This window comes from Nuphar pumila, chromosome 13 (genome assembly GCF_984573655.1).
Source record: "Nuphar pumila chromosome 13, dmNupPumi1.hap1.1, whole genome shotgun sequence".
Taxonomy (NCBI): Eukaryota; Viridiplantae; Streptophyta; class Magnoliopsida; order Nymphaeales; family Nymphaeaceae; genus Nuphar; species Nuphar pumila.
This window is the reverse complement of record NC_143261.1, coordinates 80,687,422-80,707,761: the sequence shown is the minus strand read 5'-3', so window position 1 is coordinate 80,707,761 and position 20,340 is coordinate 80,687,422. Positions and strand designations below refer to the sequence as shown.

At 37.8% G+C, this 20,340-nt stretch overlaps 1 protein-coding gene across 1 annotated transcript in view; it reads left to right on the top strand.

Moving 5' to 3' along the window:
• LOC149818862 (cell division cycle protein 27 homolog B-like) overlaps positions 1-15,056 on the top strand; it is a 47,362-nt gene extending 32,306 nt beyond the window's left edge. The window contains exons 11-18 of the mRNA XM_089984123.1: positions 680-897; positions 991-1,056; positions 8,268-8,387; positions 10,193-10,269; positions 12,459-12,578; positions 12,655-12,874; positions 13,445-13,726; positions 14,487-15,056. Of these exons, the coding sequence (XP_089840249.1) occupies positions 680-897; positions 991-1,056; positions 8,268-8,387; positions 10,193-10,269; positions 12,459-12,578; positions 12,655-12,874; positions 13,445-13,726; positions 14,487-14,534 (1,151 nt within the window). The 3' untranslated portion in view covers positions 14,535-15,056. The remainder of the gene's footprint in view (positions 1-679; positions 898-990; positions 1,057-8,267; positions 8,388-10,192; positions 10,270-12,458; positions 12,579-12,654; positions 12,875-13,444; positions 13,727-14,486) is intronic.
• Positions 15,057-20,340: the final 5,284 nt, after the last annotated feature.

Here is a 20,340-nt window from a genome sequence, read left to right as displayed (position 1 = left end):
GGGATCTTCGAAACACGAGCTTAGATTAACAAGGGCAAGTGTCAAGAATGACACTAAAGCATAACCCTTAAAAAGGGTATAACTAGAAAGAAAATAAAAATAAAAATGTATTCTTTATTGATATGAAAAACCAATTGCTTAAGATGCATTGGAATGAAATACAAGAGGGGCTGCACCCCTTTATATACACAGCTGAAAGAGGACTCAATAGAGCTGTTGGACACAGTCCAACAGCTCTATTTAGAGCTGTTGGAATGTGTCAGTCCAACAGCTCTATAGTCTATTGCTAGTCAAGTCTGGACAGGACTTGACTAGCAACAGTCATTCTAGTTCAAACTGAACTAGATGACATAAAGACAAAAAATAAAAATAAAGGAAAAAAATTACAGAAAAGAAAGAAATGAAAAATGTATTTATATATATATATATAATAATATAATATTATTATATATACATATATGTACAGTTTTACATTTTAACAACTGTTATGTTCAATTTCCATTCTGCTGATCATTATCAGTACATGTGAACGTTTAAAGAACACACTCAGACACATTTTCATGTTTACTTGGTTGTGTTGAATATTGCTGGCCAAATATCTTCTTTACTGTTGTGCTTGGAGAATTGTTCTTGGGGGAAAATTTTTGGGGTCTAACTTGCTTCTGTTACATTTTTATAGTGAGACGGTCTGATACCATTGATGAAAGTGGTACAAATGATATTGCAACATCTTCTCTGTCATTGGCATGTGATGATAGGCCTTATGACCAAGACAGAGCAAATACTTTAACTGGAAACCCACATGGTTCAAGATTCACTGGTGGAGCCTTGGAGCTTCTTGGACTGCTTCGTATACTTGGTGAAGGCTATAGGCTTTCCAAGATGTATGGATGCCAGGTGTGGGGCAGCCTGATGTTTAACGAGAAATTGTAAACCATGCCATTCTAACTTTATCCTTTCAAGCTGATCTAGTACTTGTCCCTCTAACAGGAAGCATTGGAAACCTTCCTCAAGCTCCCACCCCGGCAATATGCTACTGGATGGGTTCTTTCTCAGGTTAGTTCTATTCACCTCTGACTTCATGGTGCTCTCTTCATTGATGTGTACCTTATTAATCTTATGTGCTTACTGGTTGTTTTGGTGTCAGATATATAACTATATTGTGGAAAATTTAAATAACAGCTGATAGATTTGTATATACAGTTTAACTAACTAACTCCCAGCAAGTTGCAAGATTGTTATTAGAAATGGAAAGGGAAGTCCATCAAGTGGAAAACCTTGTTTCTATTAAACAAATTGAATTTGACTTTGGTTGGCGATACTTTGAATGGGTGAGAATTGGGAGAATGCACCTGGCTTAACCTGATTGCAGCAGGGTCCCTCAGTTCCATTCGATGATATACTTCCTTTTTCTAGGCTTGACGTGGTTAGAGCCTTAGAGGCTATGTAATAAATATCACCTGTAGTGTGATCATGATAATTCACAAAACTATAAAACCCGATAAAATCATGATAAATTCAAAACATGTTTTTTTTTTCAATATCTTGTTATGATTGCATGTTTATCATGATTCTATGATGATTTCAGCAGGCCCTCAATATTTCTTATTCTTATTTTTTATACTTTTCTTGTTCATTTGTATTTTCCAATTTTCAAAATTTTAATATGCCAAGTTTCTTGATGTTTTCTGGGAAAGACAAACTATTCCAATTTATATTGAGATTTTACTTGCCAAGAAAATGCTTGATACTAAGACTTGTGACTATTGTTGGAGGTTGTACCTTGTAGCAATTGTACTAAGTGGGTTGCACTCAACACGTTGAAGAAGTCACTCCAATTTTAGTGAGTTTGGCAAACCACAGGAAAAAGAAAAGAGTTTGCTTTCTGTTGGCAATCCTTCACTTGTTGTCCCTCTCCTTGGGTTAAATGAGGGTTATCTATGGCCCTATTGTACCACTAAAGGTCCATCCATTTAATTCCGTTTATCATCGATATAGTGGTAAAGTTTTATGCAGGAACTACTTGTTCCACTGGAAAGAGGTTTCACCACCTCAGTCAATTTGGACACAAGCACACCTTTGAACCCTGTGAATCACTGGTGTCAGCCTGTAGGCTAGACTGCAACTTCTGTTCTATCTTGATTATGTTTTGGTGATTGTGATTGTGATTGTGATTGTGATTGTGATTGCAGGATGTTAAATATAGTATAGGTTTAAGCATGATATTATAGGCAATAAGATGAATGGTAAGGAGATATAGATCCCTGGAGAGCAAGTGAAATACTTATTACTTGTTTATGATACATCTAGACGTTATGACCTTTTAACTGCAATACGGGTTTAAGTATGATATATGGGCTATAAGATGAACCATAAGCAGATTAGAGATCTTCAGGGACTATGAAACATGTTTATGACACATTTAAACTTTATGACTTTTGTTACTACTCCAATATCTATGTCATACGGAATCTTCTAACATGGCACCGCACCCGGGCGGGTGCGACACTTGGATACAACTTCCTTTGTGTTAGGTGAAGTCAACCACACTGAGGTCCATTTCTATCCAAAAGTAGATTCAGTAAACCCTAATCAAGTCCATTTTTATCTATATTATATATATAAATGTTAGAAAATAATACATATATATAAATACATATTTAAAGTATATACATATATTCTTGTAATTTTTATTTTTATTTTTTATTTTTTGTAATTTTTGTTTTATTTATTTTTTGTTTTTGTACTTTTTCTGTACACAGCCAGTAACTGACTGTGTACAGTGTACAATAGTCAGCCACTGACTGTTGTACAGTGACTCTGGACATAAAAGAGATGTTGGGGCTGTTTACCAACAGCTCTAATAAGAGCTGTTGGGAACAGCGCAACATCTCTTTCTTTTAGCTACTCTCTATAAATAAGGGTGATTAAACCCATTGTAATGCAGAAATTGAAGAAGAGGTTTATCCCCTCATATCTATCAATACAGTGCATTTGAAGCACTTTTCTACTTTTGTGGTGTGAAGCATTTGAATGCTAGTTTGTGCTAGCATATGTTTTGAGTGATTGAAGTATCAAGTAATTTGAAAACTTGATTGTTTCTAAGGCTTATTTACATGGTATCACAGCTTGGTGTATGGTGTATGACGTGCATTGGTGGGCTGCCTCGAAAAGCATGCTTATTGTTCTTCGTGGTGGTGATATTTTTTTCTAATTCACCATGGGTGAATTTTTCCCATACAATACAAGCAACTCCAACTTTATTCCACCATTCAAACTTAAAGGAAGTAACTACAATATTTGGGCGGGACACTTGGAGACATTCATCAAGGGTCAAGGCTTGTGGGGATTTGTAAGAGGTATCATTCTTGAACCTACTTCCAAAATTACATTAGGTGAAAATAGGATTGAGACTAGTCTTGACGAAAGAGACAGCCATGGAAGAATACTACAAGAAATTGGATGAATGAGAAATGAAAAACGCAAAAATTCTTTCATGGATGCTAAGTAGAGTTGAGACAAAAATTGCTTGAAACCTATTATGCTACAAAAAGGCAAATGAAGCATGTGAATATCTTAGAGGTATGTTTACCGAAAAAGATATGGCTCACAAGTATTATCTTCAAGAAAAGGTTAGAAATATCAAACAAGGAGATAAAGTTGTAAGAGATTACTTTATGGAGTTGTCTTCCATATGGACTCAACTTGCCCAATTTGAACCCAAATGGGAAGGCAAGTGTATAGAAATGCGAAGAGTTCAAGTTGAGGAAGATAGACTCTTCACTTTTTTGTATGGTTTGAGACCCGAGTTTGAACAAACAAGGGCCTCCTTATTATCATCTTTATCACCTCTTCCTATTCATGAGATTCTCTCTAAGCTTAGTGGAGAAGAAACTAGGCTAAATATGAGTAAAAATGTTAGTGTGCTTGCTACTTCTAGCAATGACACATACGGAGATTGCGTACTTGCTGCTTCTAAACCAGGACATTACATCAAGCCATACAAACCTCCTCATTTTAGTAAGAATATAGGAGAATCAAAGATCATTTGCCATAACTGTAATGAACTTGGTTATAAGAAAAACGTGTTGCCGCTGTACTATCAAAACAAGATGAGGACACTCTGAATCTCAAAGACCTCACCAAATCATTATTTCAACTGACGGATGCATTGCAACCGTTACTCAAAGGATCTACCTCAGGAGCGGCCATTGCCTCATCTTCTACTCCTGGTATGTGCTCTTGGCTTCGTGATTCAAGTGTTTCTTTTCATATGACCCCACATAAGTCTATATTATCCGAATGCCAACCTAATTCAAATGCATCATTTGTTTCCAGTGTCGATGGCACTGCCTTAAAAATAGAGGGTGTTGGAATTTTTAAAAATGATTTGACAAAACATAACAAATTTTATATTTCAAAAATAAGACTTACACCAAAACTTCATCTTAACTTACTTTCAGTTTCTCAAATCTCGGATCATGGATATGATGTCATTTTCTCATCAAGTAAATGTTGGGTGCACGATCCCTAGTTCAAGAAATTGACTGGAGAAGGTTCTAGGCAAGGAGATCTCTATTATATAGATTTTTTTTGTATTCCAAACAAATCTTTTTGTAACACTGTCCAAACAAAAGATATACGGACTTGGCATCATAGACTTGAGCATCTAAATATACGAAAATTAAATTTTGTACCTGTTACCAAGAATCTTTGTAAAGATCAATTTGAATGTAAAGAATGTTTACTTGGTAAAATGACAGCCTTGCCTTATGGTCAAATAACTTTTTATTCTTCAATGCCTTTTGAATTAATGTGGGGTCCTGTTCTTGTTGCCTCTAAAGGATGATTCTCCTACTACGTTGTGTTTATCGATGATTTCACTAGATATTGTTGGATTTTTTTTCTTAAGTTTAAATCCGATGTATTCACAATCTTCAAAACATGATTAAAAATCAATTTGAAAGTAAACTCAAAATCCTCAGAACTGATTCTGGAGGAGAATATTTATCAAATGAGTTTAAACAATTTTTAGAAAATGGAAGAATCTTACATCAAAGATCGTGTCCTAGAACTCCACAACAAAACGAAATTTCAGAAAGAAAACATAAACACATTATAGAAACTATAAAGACTCTTCTTATTGCTAAAATGTTCCAAAAAATCTTTGGGCTGAAGCTGCATTGATGTCAGTATATCTTATAAATAGGATGCTTTCAAAAACATTGTCCAATTAAATTCTCTTTGAAAAATTATTCAAATATCAATCTGACTATCACACACTCAGAAATTTTGGTTGTAAATGTTATGTTTTAAATGATAAAGGAGATAAACTATCTTCTAAGGCTATCTTCTGTGCGTTCATTGGTTACTCTTAAACACAAAAAATATTTAAATGCTACGATATAAAAAATGATAAACTTCTTGTCTCAAGAAATGTTAATTTTGTTGAACATGAAAGTGGATTTAAAAGAAACATGTCACAAGACATAAATTTTGTTTATTCTTTCTTGTTTAAACTATTGTCTAATGATGAAAATAGTTATATAGAATCTCCTATTGATGATAGAACAACGAAAATATAGCCAGTCAATTTCAACACGCTCCAACATCAGCTCATATGAGTGTAGTCACGAGAATTATCAAATACATTAGAGGCATAATAAATAAGGGAGTTTTTGTATCCTCTTCTTCCTCCTTAGATCTTATTGCATACTCTGATGCTGATTGGAGAGGGGATCTAAATAATAGGTGCTCAACAATTGGTTTTTGTGTTTCTAGGTGAATCTTTGATTTTATGGAGGTGCAAGAAACAACAAAAGCTGAATATAGAGCAATGACGACTACCACCATGGAGATCTTGTGGCTCAAACAACTAATTTTAGATATGGGAATTCATCTTCAGAATCCTACAAGATTATGCTGTGACAACAAGAGCTCCATATACATTGCTCGAAATCATACGTTTCATGAAAGAACTAAGCATATAGAGATGAATTGCCATTTTGTTCGTGAAGAATATTTAAAGAATGACTATTGATCTTCCCTATGCGACATCAGAATATCAACTTGCAAATTTTTTCACCAAATCACTTTGCTCACCAAGATTCAACTTTTTACTTGACAAACTTTCGATGATTTCACCATAAGTTTGAGGGAGACTGTTAGAAAATAATGCATATATGTATATACTTGAATATATATATATATATGTCACACGGACTCGGCTCCAAGTTTGACGGGCCCACATCGACACGCGTGCGGCTCGGACTTGGTCAACCCGACCCTGGGTGCGGTCAACGCACCCAGGGTCATTTTGGTTCATTTTTTGGATTTTTTTTTTTAATTTCTGAGCTACAAAATTTAAAAAAAAATTCTTGGGGGGGGGTGCGCTGCCCCCCTATAACCCTCCGCCAGGGGCGGCCCCCCCGTCCGCTGACCGCGCAGCAGGACTCATGCCGGGGGGAACCCCCCCTCCTGTAAGGAAAAAAAAACCCTGAATCAGGCTTCACAACTCATCACCTGTCCCCTAATGGGCACAACTTTGACCGAGTCTTATATATATAGCCGAGTCCCCGTGTCCAAAATTTTTGAAATTACGCCGCACCCGTGTCGCACCCGCACCTGCACCCATGTGACATAGATACATATACATACTGTTTGTAATACAAGAGTATGTATATGTATAAGTATATGTATATAAATACATATTTAAAGTATATACATATATTCTTGTAATTTTTATTTTTATTTTTTATCTTTTGTAATTTTCATTTTATTTATTTTTTGTTTTTGTACTTTTTCTGTACACAGTCAGTAGCTGACTGTGTACAGTGTACAACAGTCAGCCACTGACTGTTGTACAGTGACTCTGGACATAAAAGAGACGTTGGGGTTGTTTACCAACAGCTCTAATAAGAGCTGTTGGGAACAGCCCAACGTCTCTTTCTTTTAGCTACTCTCTATAAATAAGGGTGATTAAACCCATTGTAATACATAAATTGTAGAAGGGGTTTATCCCCTCATATCTATCAATACAGTGCATTTGAAGCACTTTTCTACTTTTGTGGTGTGAAGCATTTGAATGCTAGTTTGTGCTAGCATATGTTTTGAGTGATTGAAGTATCAAGTAATTTGAAAACTTGATTGTTTGCAAGGCTTATTTACAATAAATACATAAATGCACACAAATACACGTAGTGTTAACTTAAAACTGTTAATATATATATATATATATCCTCCCCGCACCCTCGCACCTAAGTTTTTTTAAAGTACCGCACCGCCGCGTTCGTACCCGCATCCGCACCCACACCTATGTGACAGTCTAATATTAATAACAACTGGAGGATGAATAAGCAGGCTGTTTGATCTAGGAGAACAAGAAGGGTTCTGTCTTTTTTTTAGTCTTCAGGGGTCATTGCAATTTATTGCTTTTTATCTTTGCACAGTAGTGTTTAGATTTCATTTTGTCAAAAATAGAACGCTTTACATTCGATAAATACTGTGTATCTGCAATGATTGGTCATAGAGTATCTCTGGTCAGCTAAACATTGGAAATGCACAGTGGATAGTGGTTAGCATGGTTTAAAATAACTAAGTGCATGGATGGTTAGTTTTATGATGCTACCAGAGAAGCTAGTCAAAATCATAGTGCCATATTTTGAAGACCTTCTTGGAGCCTATTTAAAATCATATGGGACATTTCTGAAAGATTTATGTCATTCTTTTGTGGGGCCTGCTGTTGCCCCAGCTTATTGATAAAAACAGTTGTCTTTCAAAAAAACAATGCTTAATACTTAGGATGTGTTGCTTCACAAAAACTACTACTCTTTTGCCACTACTAAGGAAAAGACAAGGTTATGTTTCTTGTAAAACTTGGGCACTTCATGGTTGGCTTAATTGCACTCTAATACATAATGATTCTGTTTAAAAAGTTACTTATATAGGTTTTAGGTGTTAAATAATGTAACAAAATGGAATTTTGACTTGCAATGTTCATGTAAACTATATGTGTTGGCTTCCATGTCTACTGGATTCAGTCTTTCTCTCAACATTTTCTCATTTAGTGCTATGTATTCATCATATTTTTCTCCCCTAACCAGCATGATTTAGTTTACAGTTCATAGTACTATGGTTTTCAATTGTTTAAAAACTTGTTGGAATCAGCCAGAGGCCAATATGACTGTTCTAGAGGCAATCTATGATTGATGTAATATGTTTTGGACATAATTTACTTATGGTGAAATCGCTTTCTGTACTTCCATCAGGTTGGAAAAGCGTATTTTGAGATGGTTGATTATTTAGAGGCTGACCTTGCCTTTAGTTGGGCTCTCCGTGCATCACCTTACACTTTGGACGAAATGGATGTTTACTCCACTGTGCTATTTGTAAGATCATTGTGCTTGCAACTGTCTTATATCTATCATTATTTCTTTTGTTTTTTGGTCATAGATCCTGCTGTCTACTTATTGTTGCTGGGGTTGTCTCAATAACAACAATCTGTCTTTCAAGTACATCTTTTGGACTTTGTAAGAATCTCATTTATTCTATATAATCCCACACTGTGATTTTTCACTCTCATGAAACATGGGATTTTCTAAAATCTTATGGGTCTTGATATCCTCTTTCTAGAGTCCTAGAACCAGTCGGTCCTTAATGGCGTGTTTGTTGTATCCAGGGTTGTGGGATTGAGTCTTCCACAAGAAAGCCATTGCCTCCACAAAAGTGCTTGGCAAAAAGGCGGGGCGGGGGGGGGGGGGGGGGAGGGGGGGTGAATGGTTTTCATGGAAAAACTGGTGTTTTGTGTTCAAGCATGCAGGTCTACCATGATTTTTCTAATGGGATGATTATTTCACTGCAGGTGGGGAACATACTTCTTTCATATGAAAGAGGGCCTGCTTCGCAAGATTTTGGCAAAAAAAAAACGTACTAAAGGACAGCCATATAGTGACTTTATGCTTTAAAATTGCTTATTGCTCCTAAGTAGCAATTTCAGCAACTTAAAAGACTACAGGACTTTGATTTAACTTTTGCCCAAATATTCTGGATATGTTGGTGTAGTGGCTGTACCACTAATGAAAAATTAAATTGTGCAGGTACTATTGAACAAGTAGGGTTGATCTTGTAGAACCATGCATACATAGTGCACTAATTTTTTTTCGAGTTTGCTGCTCATAGTGCCTATATTTTCTCGTACTCTGAGGCTAGCTGCTTTAACTACTCGGGATATTCTAGGCTTAAAAGGTCTGCTATGAATTTGGCCAACAGACTCAAGGTTGCTACAATTTTAACTTGATTAACTGCAATTCAAAAGGTCTGCACTAATTACAACTCATAGGGTTAACTGCTATTAACTCTAGGCTTAAAAGGTCTGCACTTATTACTCGTTAATTATTTAAATGTTAATTTCTTTGATGGTTAAGGTTTACTTATGGAGCATTTGGATTTTATTTAAAGCTTAACAAAATTTATGATGTGGATTCTGATCATGTTTGCATGAAAATCAAATGTAGGGGACCATTTCTGAGTACCGTGTATAACTGACATGCATAATGCCTTTCAAATATTATCAGTGAACTTTTAAATTTGGCACTAGAAGTGAGTCTCGTCAATGTCTGCCAATCTTGGGGAGTTGTATATTTCTAGTTTCATTTGCAAATCCAAGGCCTCAGCTCTTGCAATGTTTGATGCTGAGGATTTTCCAAGTCACATGTTTTTTTTCCCCGATTTACTGCACCATAAAAATATAGGGAAGCACATATAGTGAAGTAACTTCAAATAACAACAATTGCTGTGGTATTTGTGACTTAGAAAATCCCCAACATTGAAGGTTGCCTGAGCTGAGGCCCTTGGCAAACCAATGGGGATATAAATCCTTAAGTCTCCCTGTTTGGCAGGCCTCTTTCAGATGAAGCAACAAGATTGGTTGCAATAGACGAATCTTCCCATCCTCTTGCAACATATCACAAAAATCTAGAGGTGCATATGCTGTCATTTTCCAGTTACTGCACCTGAAGTTCGCTTGTGATTGTTGCAATATATTCTGGCTAACCTTCTGGCTTTGTATTTGTAGTTTCATGTAAGTCTATTTTGTCTATAAGCATATCTTATATTTTCCTATGGTAAAATCTACCTCCATAGTTATAATGTTTTCCATAGTTTTCTTGCAACTCACAGCATCAATTGTGTGCAGCATTTAAAGGAAGAAATGAAATTAAGCTATTTGGCTCAAGAGTTGATCTCAATAGATCGGTTATCACCTCAAGCTTGGTATGCTCTTCAAACTTCTTAGAGTCAGTATTTTTGGACTAGTTTCCCCGATTTGCTTGTTCAGAACCATATATTGTGTATGCACCAGATTCTCCACCGACCTGTTGACCATGGAATATTTGCTAACTACTCATGCATGCTTGAGAAGAAATTTTAGTTGATTAAATATGCTTGAGAAACTCATGACATGGCAGCTGTAAGTAGTGGTCTATGTTGCTTTTTTTTTTTTTATATTTACACGGAGAAACCACCCCCAGGATCATAGACCTAGCTGCGCTGGATATGCCTGCCATACTTAGGGTCGCTGTCCTGTCAGCGTAAAACTCTGGGCATACCCCTTGCCCCCAGGGAGTCACCATGCTTCGGCTTGTGCAAGAGGTGATGCCCATGGGATTTGAACCTAAAGGTCCTAAACCACCTGCCTAGCGACCTAGGTTCCATCCCACTATGCCAAACCCCTTTGGGGCGTGGTCTATGTTGCTTGCGTGTGCTTTTCTGATAAAGTATGTGCTAAGTGATACTGTCTAGAGAGGTAATCCTTTGAGTTTTAAATGCTCTATCTATCTTCCAGCATAAAGCAGCATATTTGGTAATAGAAAAATATGAAGAGCTGGAGACCAGAGAGCACCTTGTTCCCAAACAAAGGATTATTGCAATAGGCTGGGTTGTCCATAAGTGTTGAAAATTGTAGGAAGATCTCAGACCCAGTTGGTTGTGAGTGTCTAACCTATCTCATAGTGTTGGTGATGCTCAGTAAACGTTATGCTGGGAACTTTCAATGCGCATAGGTCACCTTCGGTGATCAAAAGCCTCAAATATGCTGTCAGGATGTCATGTGATCCATGATTGGCCATAGATTTTTGTCTTCCTACTACTAGTAATGTACTTTATTGCTGATGAACTGCATTTTTATTAATTCATGGTGGATGAAGTTCCAACTAGTGACTCAGTAACTAGAGAATTTCTTTGAGAGCCCTTTTGTTTGAGCCCTTTTGTTTGAGCCCATTTCAATAGGAAAAGTGCATTCTGGCAATGTGGGCCTTAGATTTTCCCTCCCTCCATGTGAAAATCCCTTCACACCTCTTCCGTATAAAAGGGTTTTCGCTGGAAAGTCAGTGCGGTGGGGCTTTTTAGAAAAATATGCTCTTTCATGTGAATTGACATTCCTGTCCCTAAGCATGGAACAGATGGCCTTGAATGATTATTCTAACAGTTGTAGATGTGCCAAATGTATTTGGTGGCATTTCAGTGCCTTTGACATGAGCTTCCAAGGGTTGGATTTGGCATGGGCCCATGGGCCCGATGCAAAACATCCCTTTTCTATGCAAACATGAAATCTCTAATACAATAGATCCAAGGGTTGGACTTGGCATGTGGCCCATGCCAAAATCCTTTTTCCAATGCAAACAGCTTTTACTGATGTCCTAGAAGGGTCTTGGATGCCTGTGTATCTGGCCCCACTCTTCTGCGAGGATCTGTCATTCTACCATTTTAGTTCGTCGAGTATTCAAGATCTGAGGTATGCAGATAGGGTTTAGTCTTGTTATAATTAGTCTTTTTCCACCAGTTGGCATTTTTGAAAAAGGCATGCTGTCTCCATGTTCCCTAATCTGAATCTGTACTTTGTTTAGCTAGAAACTGTGTTGCTTTAATAATTTCTTGCATATGTCAAGTCCTAGAGCAGTCACCTTGAGTTATGTTTCACAATTTCATGAACATTTTTCCTTTTCTGAATTATACATTGTGTGTTACGTTTGATGAAATTCATTTTTGGCCCATCTGATAGAAACACATTGTGATGATACTTTGTTGGTTATCTTTAGGCTCGTGTTGCCACATCTTATATTACAGTATTGTAACAATGGGTCACATCATAATAATGTGATCTCCCCATTTTTTTTACATGCTTAGACAAGGAAAAGCATTTATTAAAATATATGTAAAATGCAGTACTTTTGAAAGGAAGAGACATTTAGGTGATACCTAGATATTCTCACCTTTGAACAATCTTCTAATTATCTTATGGCAAATATTGGCCACATTGTCATAGTTAAACAATAGAAAGAATGTGAAAATGTATGTCACTTTCTCCTTATAAATTGTACCATTAAAAAATTGCTGCAGTATTGTTGACTGATTTTCATGGAGTTTCAAATTATAGTACATCTTATTTGCTGTTTTGGTTGCAGGTGTGCCATAGGGAACTGCTATAGCCTGCAGAAAGATCATGAAACCGCATTGAAGAGTTTTCAACGTGCTGTTCATCTGGACTTACGGTTTACTTATGCACATACACTTTGTGGCCATGAGTATGGACCTCTGATCTTACACTTATGTTTTGCATGAAAATTGGGATTCCTTACAGAATAAGTTTACTTTTAACAGATATGTGTCAATGGAGGATTTTGAGAATGGAGTGAAGTGTTATCAGAGTGCTCTTCGAGTAGATTCAAGGCATTACAATGCTTGGTATGGCCTTGGGATGATATACCTCCGTCAAGAAAAGTTTGAGTTTGCTGAGCATCACTTTCGAAGTGCTTTTCAAATCAATCCACGCTCTTCTGTTCTAATGTGTTATCTCGGGATGGCTTTGCATGCTTTAAAGGTGTGTTTCTTGGCTATGACCATATGATATCTCAATAGGTTATGCCCAATCTGTGAGTTAAGCACATGGGCTTGAGGTAGCACTTTTTTGTTAATTGCTTGGGACATTTTACATTAGATTACTTCAATGCTTGTAAATTATCAAAACACTGGAAGGATGTTCGGTATTTTTGGCATGTCAGTTCTGAGTTTTTGTGGTTAGAAGACTTTTAACAAGGCAAGCTGGGGCCCACTCTGGTGGAACTTGACTCTGAGACTGTTAGGTTTAGTACTGTTCCATGATATTTGATCCTCTGAGGGTATTTCCATAAAGAGATTGATCGAAATAAAAAGTTGTTAACCTAGATGAACAACTTTTCGAGTTTGTGTTTTACCAATAATTGTTGACTGCCTTATGTGATCTCAGAGAAAATAGATGGCACCTATCCTCTACAATGTTGGCCTTGGTCTGTATTTTCCAGATCAGCATCCTACTTATAATTCATATGTATCTAGTGTAAATTACTTTCTTTCCTGTTTGTGATCTTTGTTGAAGATGGTAGCAGGGGCTCATTTTTCTACCATATGACAGAGAAATGAGGAGGCTCTCGATATACTTCAGAAGGCAATTTCGGCGGATGAGAAGAACCCACTCCCTATGTATGAGAGAGCCAACATACTCGCCAGTGTTGAAAGGTTTGATGAAGCATTGAAACACTTAGAACAGCTAAAAGAATTTGCACCCCGTGAGAGCAGTGTTTATGCATTGATGGGAAAAATTTACAAGCGACTAAATAGACATGATAAGGCGATGTTTTATTTTGGGGTTGCGCTTGATCTAAGACCACCTGATGCTGACATGGCTGCTATCAAGGTATTTTTGTTATTGTACTTCTCATGTGATTCAAAATGTCCCTGTAAATTGTTAGTAATAGCCAGCAATACTATCTTCATAGCTGGTGGGGAACTTTCTTCCAGTGCTATTCTTTTGTTACCCTTTTTTATTAGACAACAGTGCATTCTTATGTTTATCACACAAAACATGGTTAGGCACAATAGTTGAGTCATTCGTATCTGAGTGGTCGTGCAGGCTGTCATAGGTTTCACTTTCACCATACACAAAGACCTGGTGGACTGGCATAAGACCTTGGATGCATGACCTGGCATGCACATAGACATGCAAACTTGCAATGCGGGTACTTCTAGAAGGGTGCCATACCCGTATTGGTGCACGTCAACATTTGTACTGGTACTGTGTATGGCTCAGACCACTTTCGAAACTGACCCGATCCAATTTCCTTGGACGATATAGGTGACTATGGTCTCTCTCTCTCTCTCTCTCTCTCTCTCTCTCTATATATATATATATATATATATATATATATATATAGAGAGAGAGAGAGAGAGAGAGAGAGAGAGAGACCCACATGCGTACCTGTGACAGCATGCAGAACATGTATGCTTATTGAAACTACAACTAGTTTGTAAAGGGCTTTAATATAAATTGTATTTTGTTCTGATATTATCAAGCTCACACCGAGTGATCAAGTTTTTGATATCCTTTGAAGATAGTGCTAAACCTTTGCTTGGAAAAGGTATAGAGTTGCTGCTAATTGCTTGTTTATAATTGACAGTCCGCAATGGAGAAATTGCATGTGCCAGATGAACTCCAGGAATTGTAGTGTTCTGATCGAAAGATTTTGGTCTGAAAGTCTACCGTTAGTCTTGAACCTGATCCACTGCATTTCTCCTAGATGATCAGAGTATTCCCATGTGAAGAAGCCCCTACTGCAGGCATGTCTCCCTGTTGGCGGATCTTGTAACAGTAAGAACTTCTGAATCCAGCATGCGATGGTTGCTGGAGCTTCCTCATTTTTGTATTCTAGAAATCAGGGGGGGGGGGACGGGGGGAGATGAAAATAGATTTACAGAAGAAAATTACACGGAATGTGGAGCAGGAAGAATTTTTTATTTGTTCCTAATTTGTTTTTATAATTGTTTTTCCCCCTTTTTCTTTTCTGGCAGACTGCCTGGGTGCATGAGCTTTGAAAGAAGTGCCAAAAATGGCTTGTATATGAGTTTGCGAGGGGTGTGTATTCCGGCATATTGTAATTGAGTTCCAATTTGCAGTGATTCATCTTTAATCTACCTGTTGCTGTCTTAAATTTGTTCAATCGGTTCTCGCTGCATGCTTCAGCTGAAAATCATGTGACCTTTTCCGGTAAGCGGATTAAGATTGATTCTGTTTGTGCTGCTATGAAACTGGAATGCTTCAGGAAGACGGAATTGATCTGTTGGTTTAAATGTCCATCTAGTTAATATTGCAAACATAGATCTTTTCATCTTTCTTTACCCTTGTTCAAGGTGGAGTTTTTTTTTTTAAGGGCTCACTCTTTATATTTGCACTATTTGCATAAATTAAATCGGTATGTCTACAATCAGTTTTTTTTTTCTTTCTTTTTACAAGAGAGAATCGCTGCTGTCTAGAATCACTCTGATAATGTAAATCATCAAACTTGAGAATGGACCCTCCATGTTTAGCGTTCAGACGTTGTCAGGATTTGCCACAAAAAGCTGGCACATTCAAGCGGTTCTGACCTTTAAAGTTTGTTTCTTAGGACTCTGCTATGCACGTTATACTCCGATAGAGGATATTTCCATTTAGGGCTTGTTTTGTTGGAAATCTGGAAATTTGAATTTCTGGTTTTCTACTTTTCAGAATTTTAACACTTCAGGTCTTGAAAATTCTAGAAAAGTAAAGCGTTTGGACACTTTAAAATCTGAAAATGTATCCAGATTTCCATATTTCCTGTTTGGTTGTTTATTGAAATTTTAAGATCTCTCTCTCTCTCTCAATGGATGACGTTTTTCTTTGGTAGTGGAGGCTCACCTACAACATTCCTCTGAATTCAACTAGTTCCTGTCAGTACTTCAATGAAATAAACAAGTATCCACCATATTCCATTCGAGTTCAACATCATATTTGTGACAAAATTATACTTTTTCTCTCCTTAGGCACGCATGCACATGTGCATATTGAGACGGCCATGTTGATGCCTTGACAGAAATCTCAAGGAATAGATGTAAAATGTTCTACGAAATTAAAATTCTAACAAGGCTTGGCTATGTAATGCCAACTATAGTCTATAGGGGTGTAACTGGGTCGGGAATACCTGACCTGACCTGATGTCCGATTATGTAGCCAGACTGAATGGTTCTCCATATTTAAAAACTGAACCGACCCGATTATGTACCTGAGCCCAAACCCACCCGGACTATATACCTTAACTGACTCGTACCTAAACCCGCTTCATACTCTATCCATCTCAAATTTTCAAATTGGTAAATATTATATATTCATTTAAACATTTTAAAATGTTGATAAACTTGGAAGCAATATGCATTGCATTTTAGTAATCTAAACTTTAATCACTTTTTTGTGTACTTCCTATTGCCCCTTTGTTGGGAAAATTGTTGAATTGACTTGAATCCCAGTATAATACTTGAAAACTCATTGAATCTATACATTTTAGATATTATGTATTATTTATTTTTTGTTTCAAATTAAAATGTTTGGTTGACATGGATATATATATTTTATACTAAGAATTTAACATTATTTAGAATAGTTATTAGGCTTAAATTTTGTTAGCATATAATATTTTAAATAAACAATTTAAATTATATTTTTATAACCATCATATCAAGGCCCGAGCTGAAACCCGTACACATTAAGATTTGAACTGTTAATGCCCAAACCTGTTAACCTATATAAGTAATTTTTCAGCCATATCCAGACCCGAAATCCACCTTAACTAAAACATGCATACTAAAGACCCGAATCCGTTAACGCATACACCTGAACCAGAAACCCAATTAGATTGGGTCTGGTTTGGGTCTTACTTTAAGTCACAATTCAGGTTTGGTACCGAAACTAACCTGACGGAGTTACACCACTAGTCAGCTATGAATGGATTATATAGATTATTAACTTGATTAGTTTCCTAACCGATGGATCTTCTCACTAATAAAATTAATCCAAATTTGGGAGTATTAGAATGAAAATAGAATTGAAAATACATTTTTTGTATATTTCTAAAATTAAGTAACTAAAAAATCCACGAGATTATGGGTTTTAGGTGACAACAAATGCAATGCACACGAAGAAATAACAGACAAAGCGATGTGCATTTTTCGGAGAGATGCCTGGCTGATGCCTCCTTTCCAGCGCATAAACCGAACAATCATTTTCCGACTGATGAATGGCTGAAAAAAAAATAGGTTGGCTGTAACGCTCCCCCCATCGTGGGGGGGTTACAGAAGAAGAAGGGGGTGACACCCCTTCCTCTCCCACGAACCAGATCGTTGGAGAGGAAGCAGGTTGCCCCCATTTAATACAGAAGGTGGGAGGGGGTAACCAACCAACCCCCATGGCTATAAAAGCCATGGGGGGCCTCCTCTCATCTCCCCATTCTGAACGAGCAGAGAGGGAGCGTGAAGGGAGAAGAACTCCGCTTATCGTCGACCACCAAGTAAGTTTTCACTCTCTCTCTCTCTCTCTTTTGATGTTCAAGAGCAGTGGTCGTCGGCAACGGAGGTGTCACCGACGAGTTTCAAAGATGCAGGAGCAGGGATGACCCTCTCTGTCTGGCTCTATTAGGGGGAAAGCAGAAGGGGGTTTTCCTCTGCTATTGCCGCCGTTAGTGACTACTGAATATGAGGAGGGACGGACCGTCTGCCGCGAGAGGGCAGGAGGTCCGACCACTGCCCTCGTCATTGCAGAATATATATATATATATATATATATATATATATATATATATATATATATATATATATATATATATATATATATATATAGAAGAAAAGGGGTTTTCCTCTGCTACCACTATTGGGTCAGCAACCACTGACGATTAGTGAGCATCGACGACGTTGCTCTGCTTGCAGGAAGCTGCAACAAGTCCGATGATGGTAGAAGTTGACTATTGCCCGTCGTGATGACAAGCTCGGTCTGCAGTTTCTGCAGACCGAGTCGGTCATCAGGCTAGACGTGAACCAGTCTGAGCTAGTCGACCAGACCAAGTAGGCTCAGTCTGGGCGTGTCCAGACCTAGCCAAACGAAAAGAAAAAAATGATGATTTGTGGATATGTGCGTTGTGACAGATCGTATCGGTCTATACGGACCGAGACGGGTCCGAAGTAGTTAGCAGACCGAGTCGGGTTTGAAATGGTGGACCGTTTCGGCCTAGACAGAAGGTGGACCCAATATGGGTCACACCAACTAACTCTAGACCGAAACAAATTGGATGCGTGCGCGATTGATTTATCGAGTGCGGTGGAAAAATCGAAGTAGCGAAGACTTGATTTTTTCATTGCAAATTGGATTTGAGATTGAATCTCAGTTGTACCCAAAACTCAGATTTGATTCGATTAGACGACCTGATTTAGATTCAGACAAACCCTTTTCAAGCAGGTTTGAATCAAGAATATCGAATCCATGATCCAAATCATAGTTGAGTTGAGGACCTGAGTGGTCAAATTTTATTATGGGTGTGGATCTTAAAGTAACATAAAGTAAAGATGGTATAGAGGTCATTGAAAGAGAAAAAAGACCATTTTGCTCTTGATATGCCTACAAAATATACAAGGCATAACTAAGTGCTCCGAAGTCAGATCCATGTGATTCTTGAACCCATGGATTCTACTGCTTGGGTAGAATCTATTAGTAGGGGATGCGTGAACAAACTCTGAAAGAATGGAGTCAGAGTTTGACAATTAAGTTTAAGGGTGTTTTGGTAATTTTGATGATCCGAGGTATTCGTTGTTTTCAGATCAAGGGTTGCAATTAGAATTTAAGCGTTCTAGGTAAGTGAACATTTGCAAATTCCTTCTTAGTTGATTAAAACACATGCTAATTAGTTTAAGCATCTTTATATATGATTCCATGTGCTTTAAGTATGCTAGTTATGTTTATTGTAAAGAGACGTTGTATTGCATGCCTAAGAATCTATAAAGTTCAAGTGTGATGCTTAAACCTGATCATGCATATTTTCTGAGTTATGAAATAAAAGTGGCATGACATGATTGCATGTATGAGATTGATGTGTTATGTGAAAAATTGAGGGTAGAGTTCCAGAGTCTCAAGGTAGGTATTACATTGGGAAATGTCACGCTTATGCCTTGGGAGGGGCATTGTAAGGGTCGTGAATTAATCTGTGGTGGGTCGTCATCCTTAACAGTTCAGACATGTAAACATGTGTTAAAAGTAATTAATGGATATACATTGAGGATTGTATAACGCACTAAATTCAATATGTGAATGTTGAGTAAAAGTTGTCACTAGGATGACCACCCAGTGTATGATGTGAAGGCATGGTCTAGGGTAATATTGAGGTGTGTGCCTCGTGAGTAACCTGGAAATATCTCAGACGTTTCTAGGTGACCCTTAGGGGTTAAAACATTGCCCACTAGACACATGTAGGACGTAGCATGAACCACAAAACCTTGGGGGCAGGTATAGCTCCTTGAGACACCATGGGGGCAGGTATAGCTCCTTGAGACACCTTGGGGGCAGGTATAGCTCCTTGAGACACCTTGGGGGCAGGTATAGCCACCTTGGCTCTTCGGCTAGCTACCGTTTGAGTCCCTTAGCTCCCGGCTTGCAACCGGCGAGCTGCTGCAGCACCTGTGTCCGTAGTCTGGGCCAGTTTGGACTACGTTGTTTGTGAGTGGTTCATAAGTCTGACCAACATTCTAGACTCTGAGTTGTCTACATGGGTTGCTACGCCCAAGGAGACTATGTTCGGAATAGCCGATTAGAGTAGAAGAGTTGTTTGAAATGATAATAGAGATGCGGTAAAGGGGGTAAAACTCATAACTAACATGTGTGCATAAGTAGCAAACTAAACTAAGACTAGGAGCTTAGAGCTCACTACAGTTGTAACGGTCGTGTCTATTTGTAAATGGAATCTTACTGGGTCGTAGACTCACCCCCTTCTTTTGGTTGCAACTGTAGGTTTAGAGACTGCTGCCACCACTCACAGAACTTAGTACAACTCAACCACATCAGAAGTATGATTTTTCTTTACTTTTTATTCTGCTTTTGTCTTTGGATGGTTATGATATTGTAAATGGATGTATGAACCTTCAAGTATTGAATAAAAGAAAAAAAAAATTCTGGCACAATTTTGAGTTGTTTTTGAGATTATTGAGTAATTTCTCTCTGGGAACTAACGTCCACGAACCCGGGCTCGAGAGGCCCCGGATCGGGTCGTTACACTGGCCATTTTTCGGCACGACACTGGCTGAAGAATGGTCGGGATGATGCCTCCCAGCCAGGGCAACAACAACATGGCAAATTTCCTGTGGGTGGATGGCCGGAAAATGGCAAAAAAAAGGACAAAAAAACAAAGAAAAACTATTACTGCCATCTTTTGGTCGGAGAATGACGGGGTTGATGCTTCCCGGCAAGGGTGGCGGGCCGGAAGA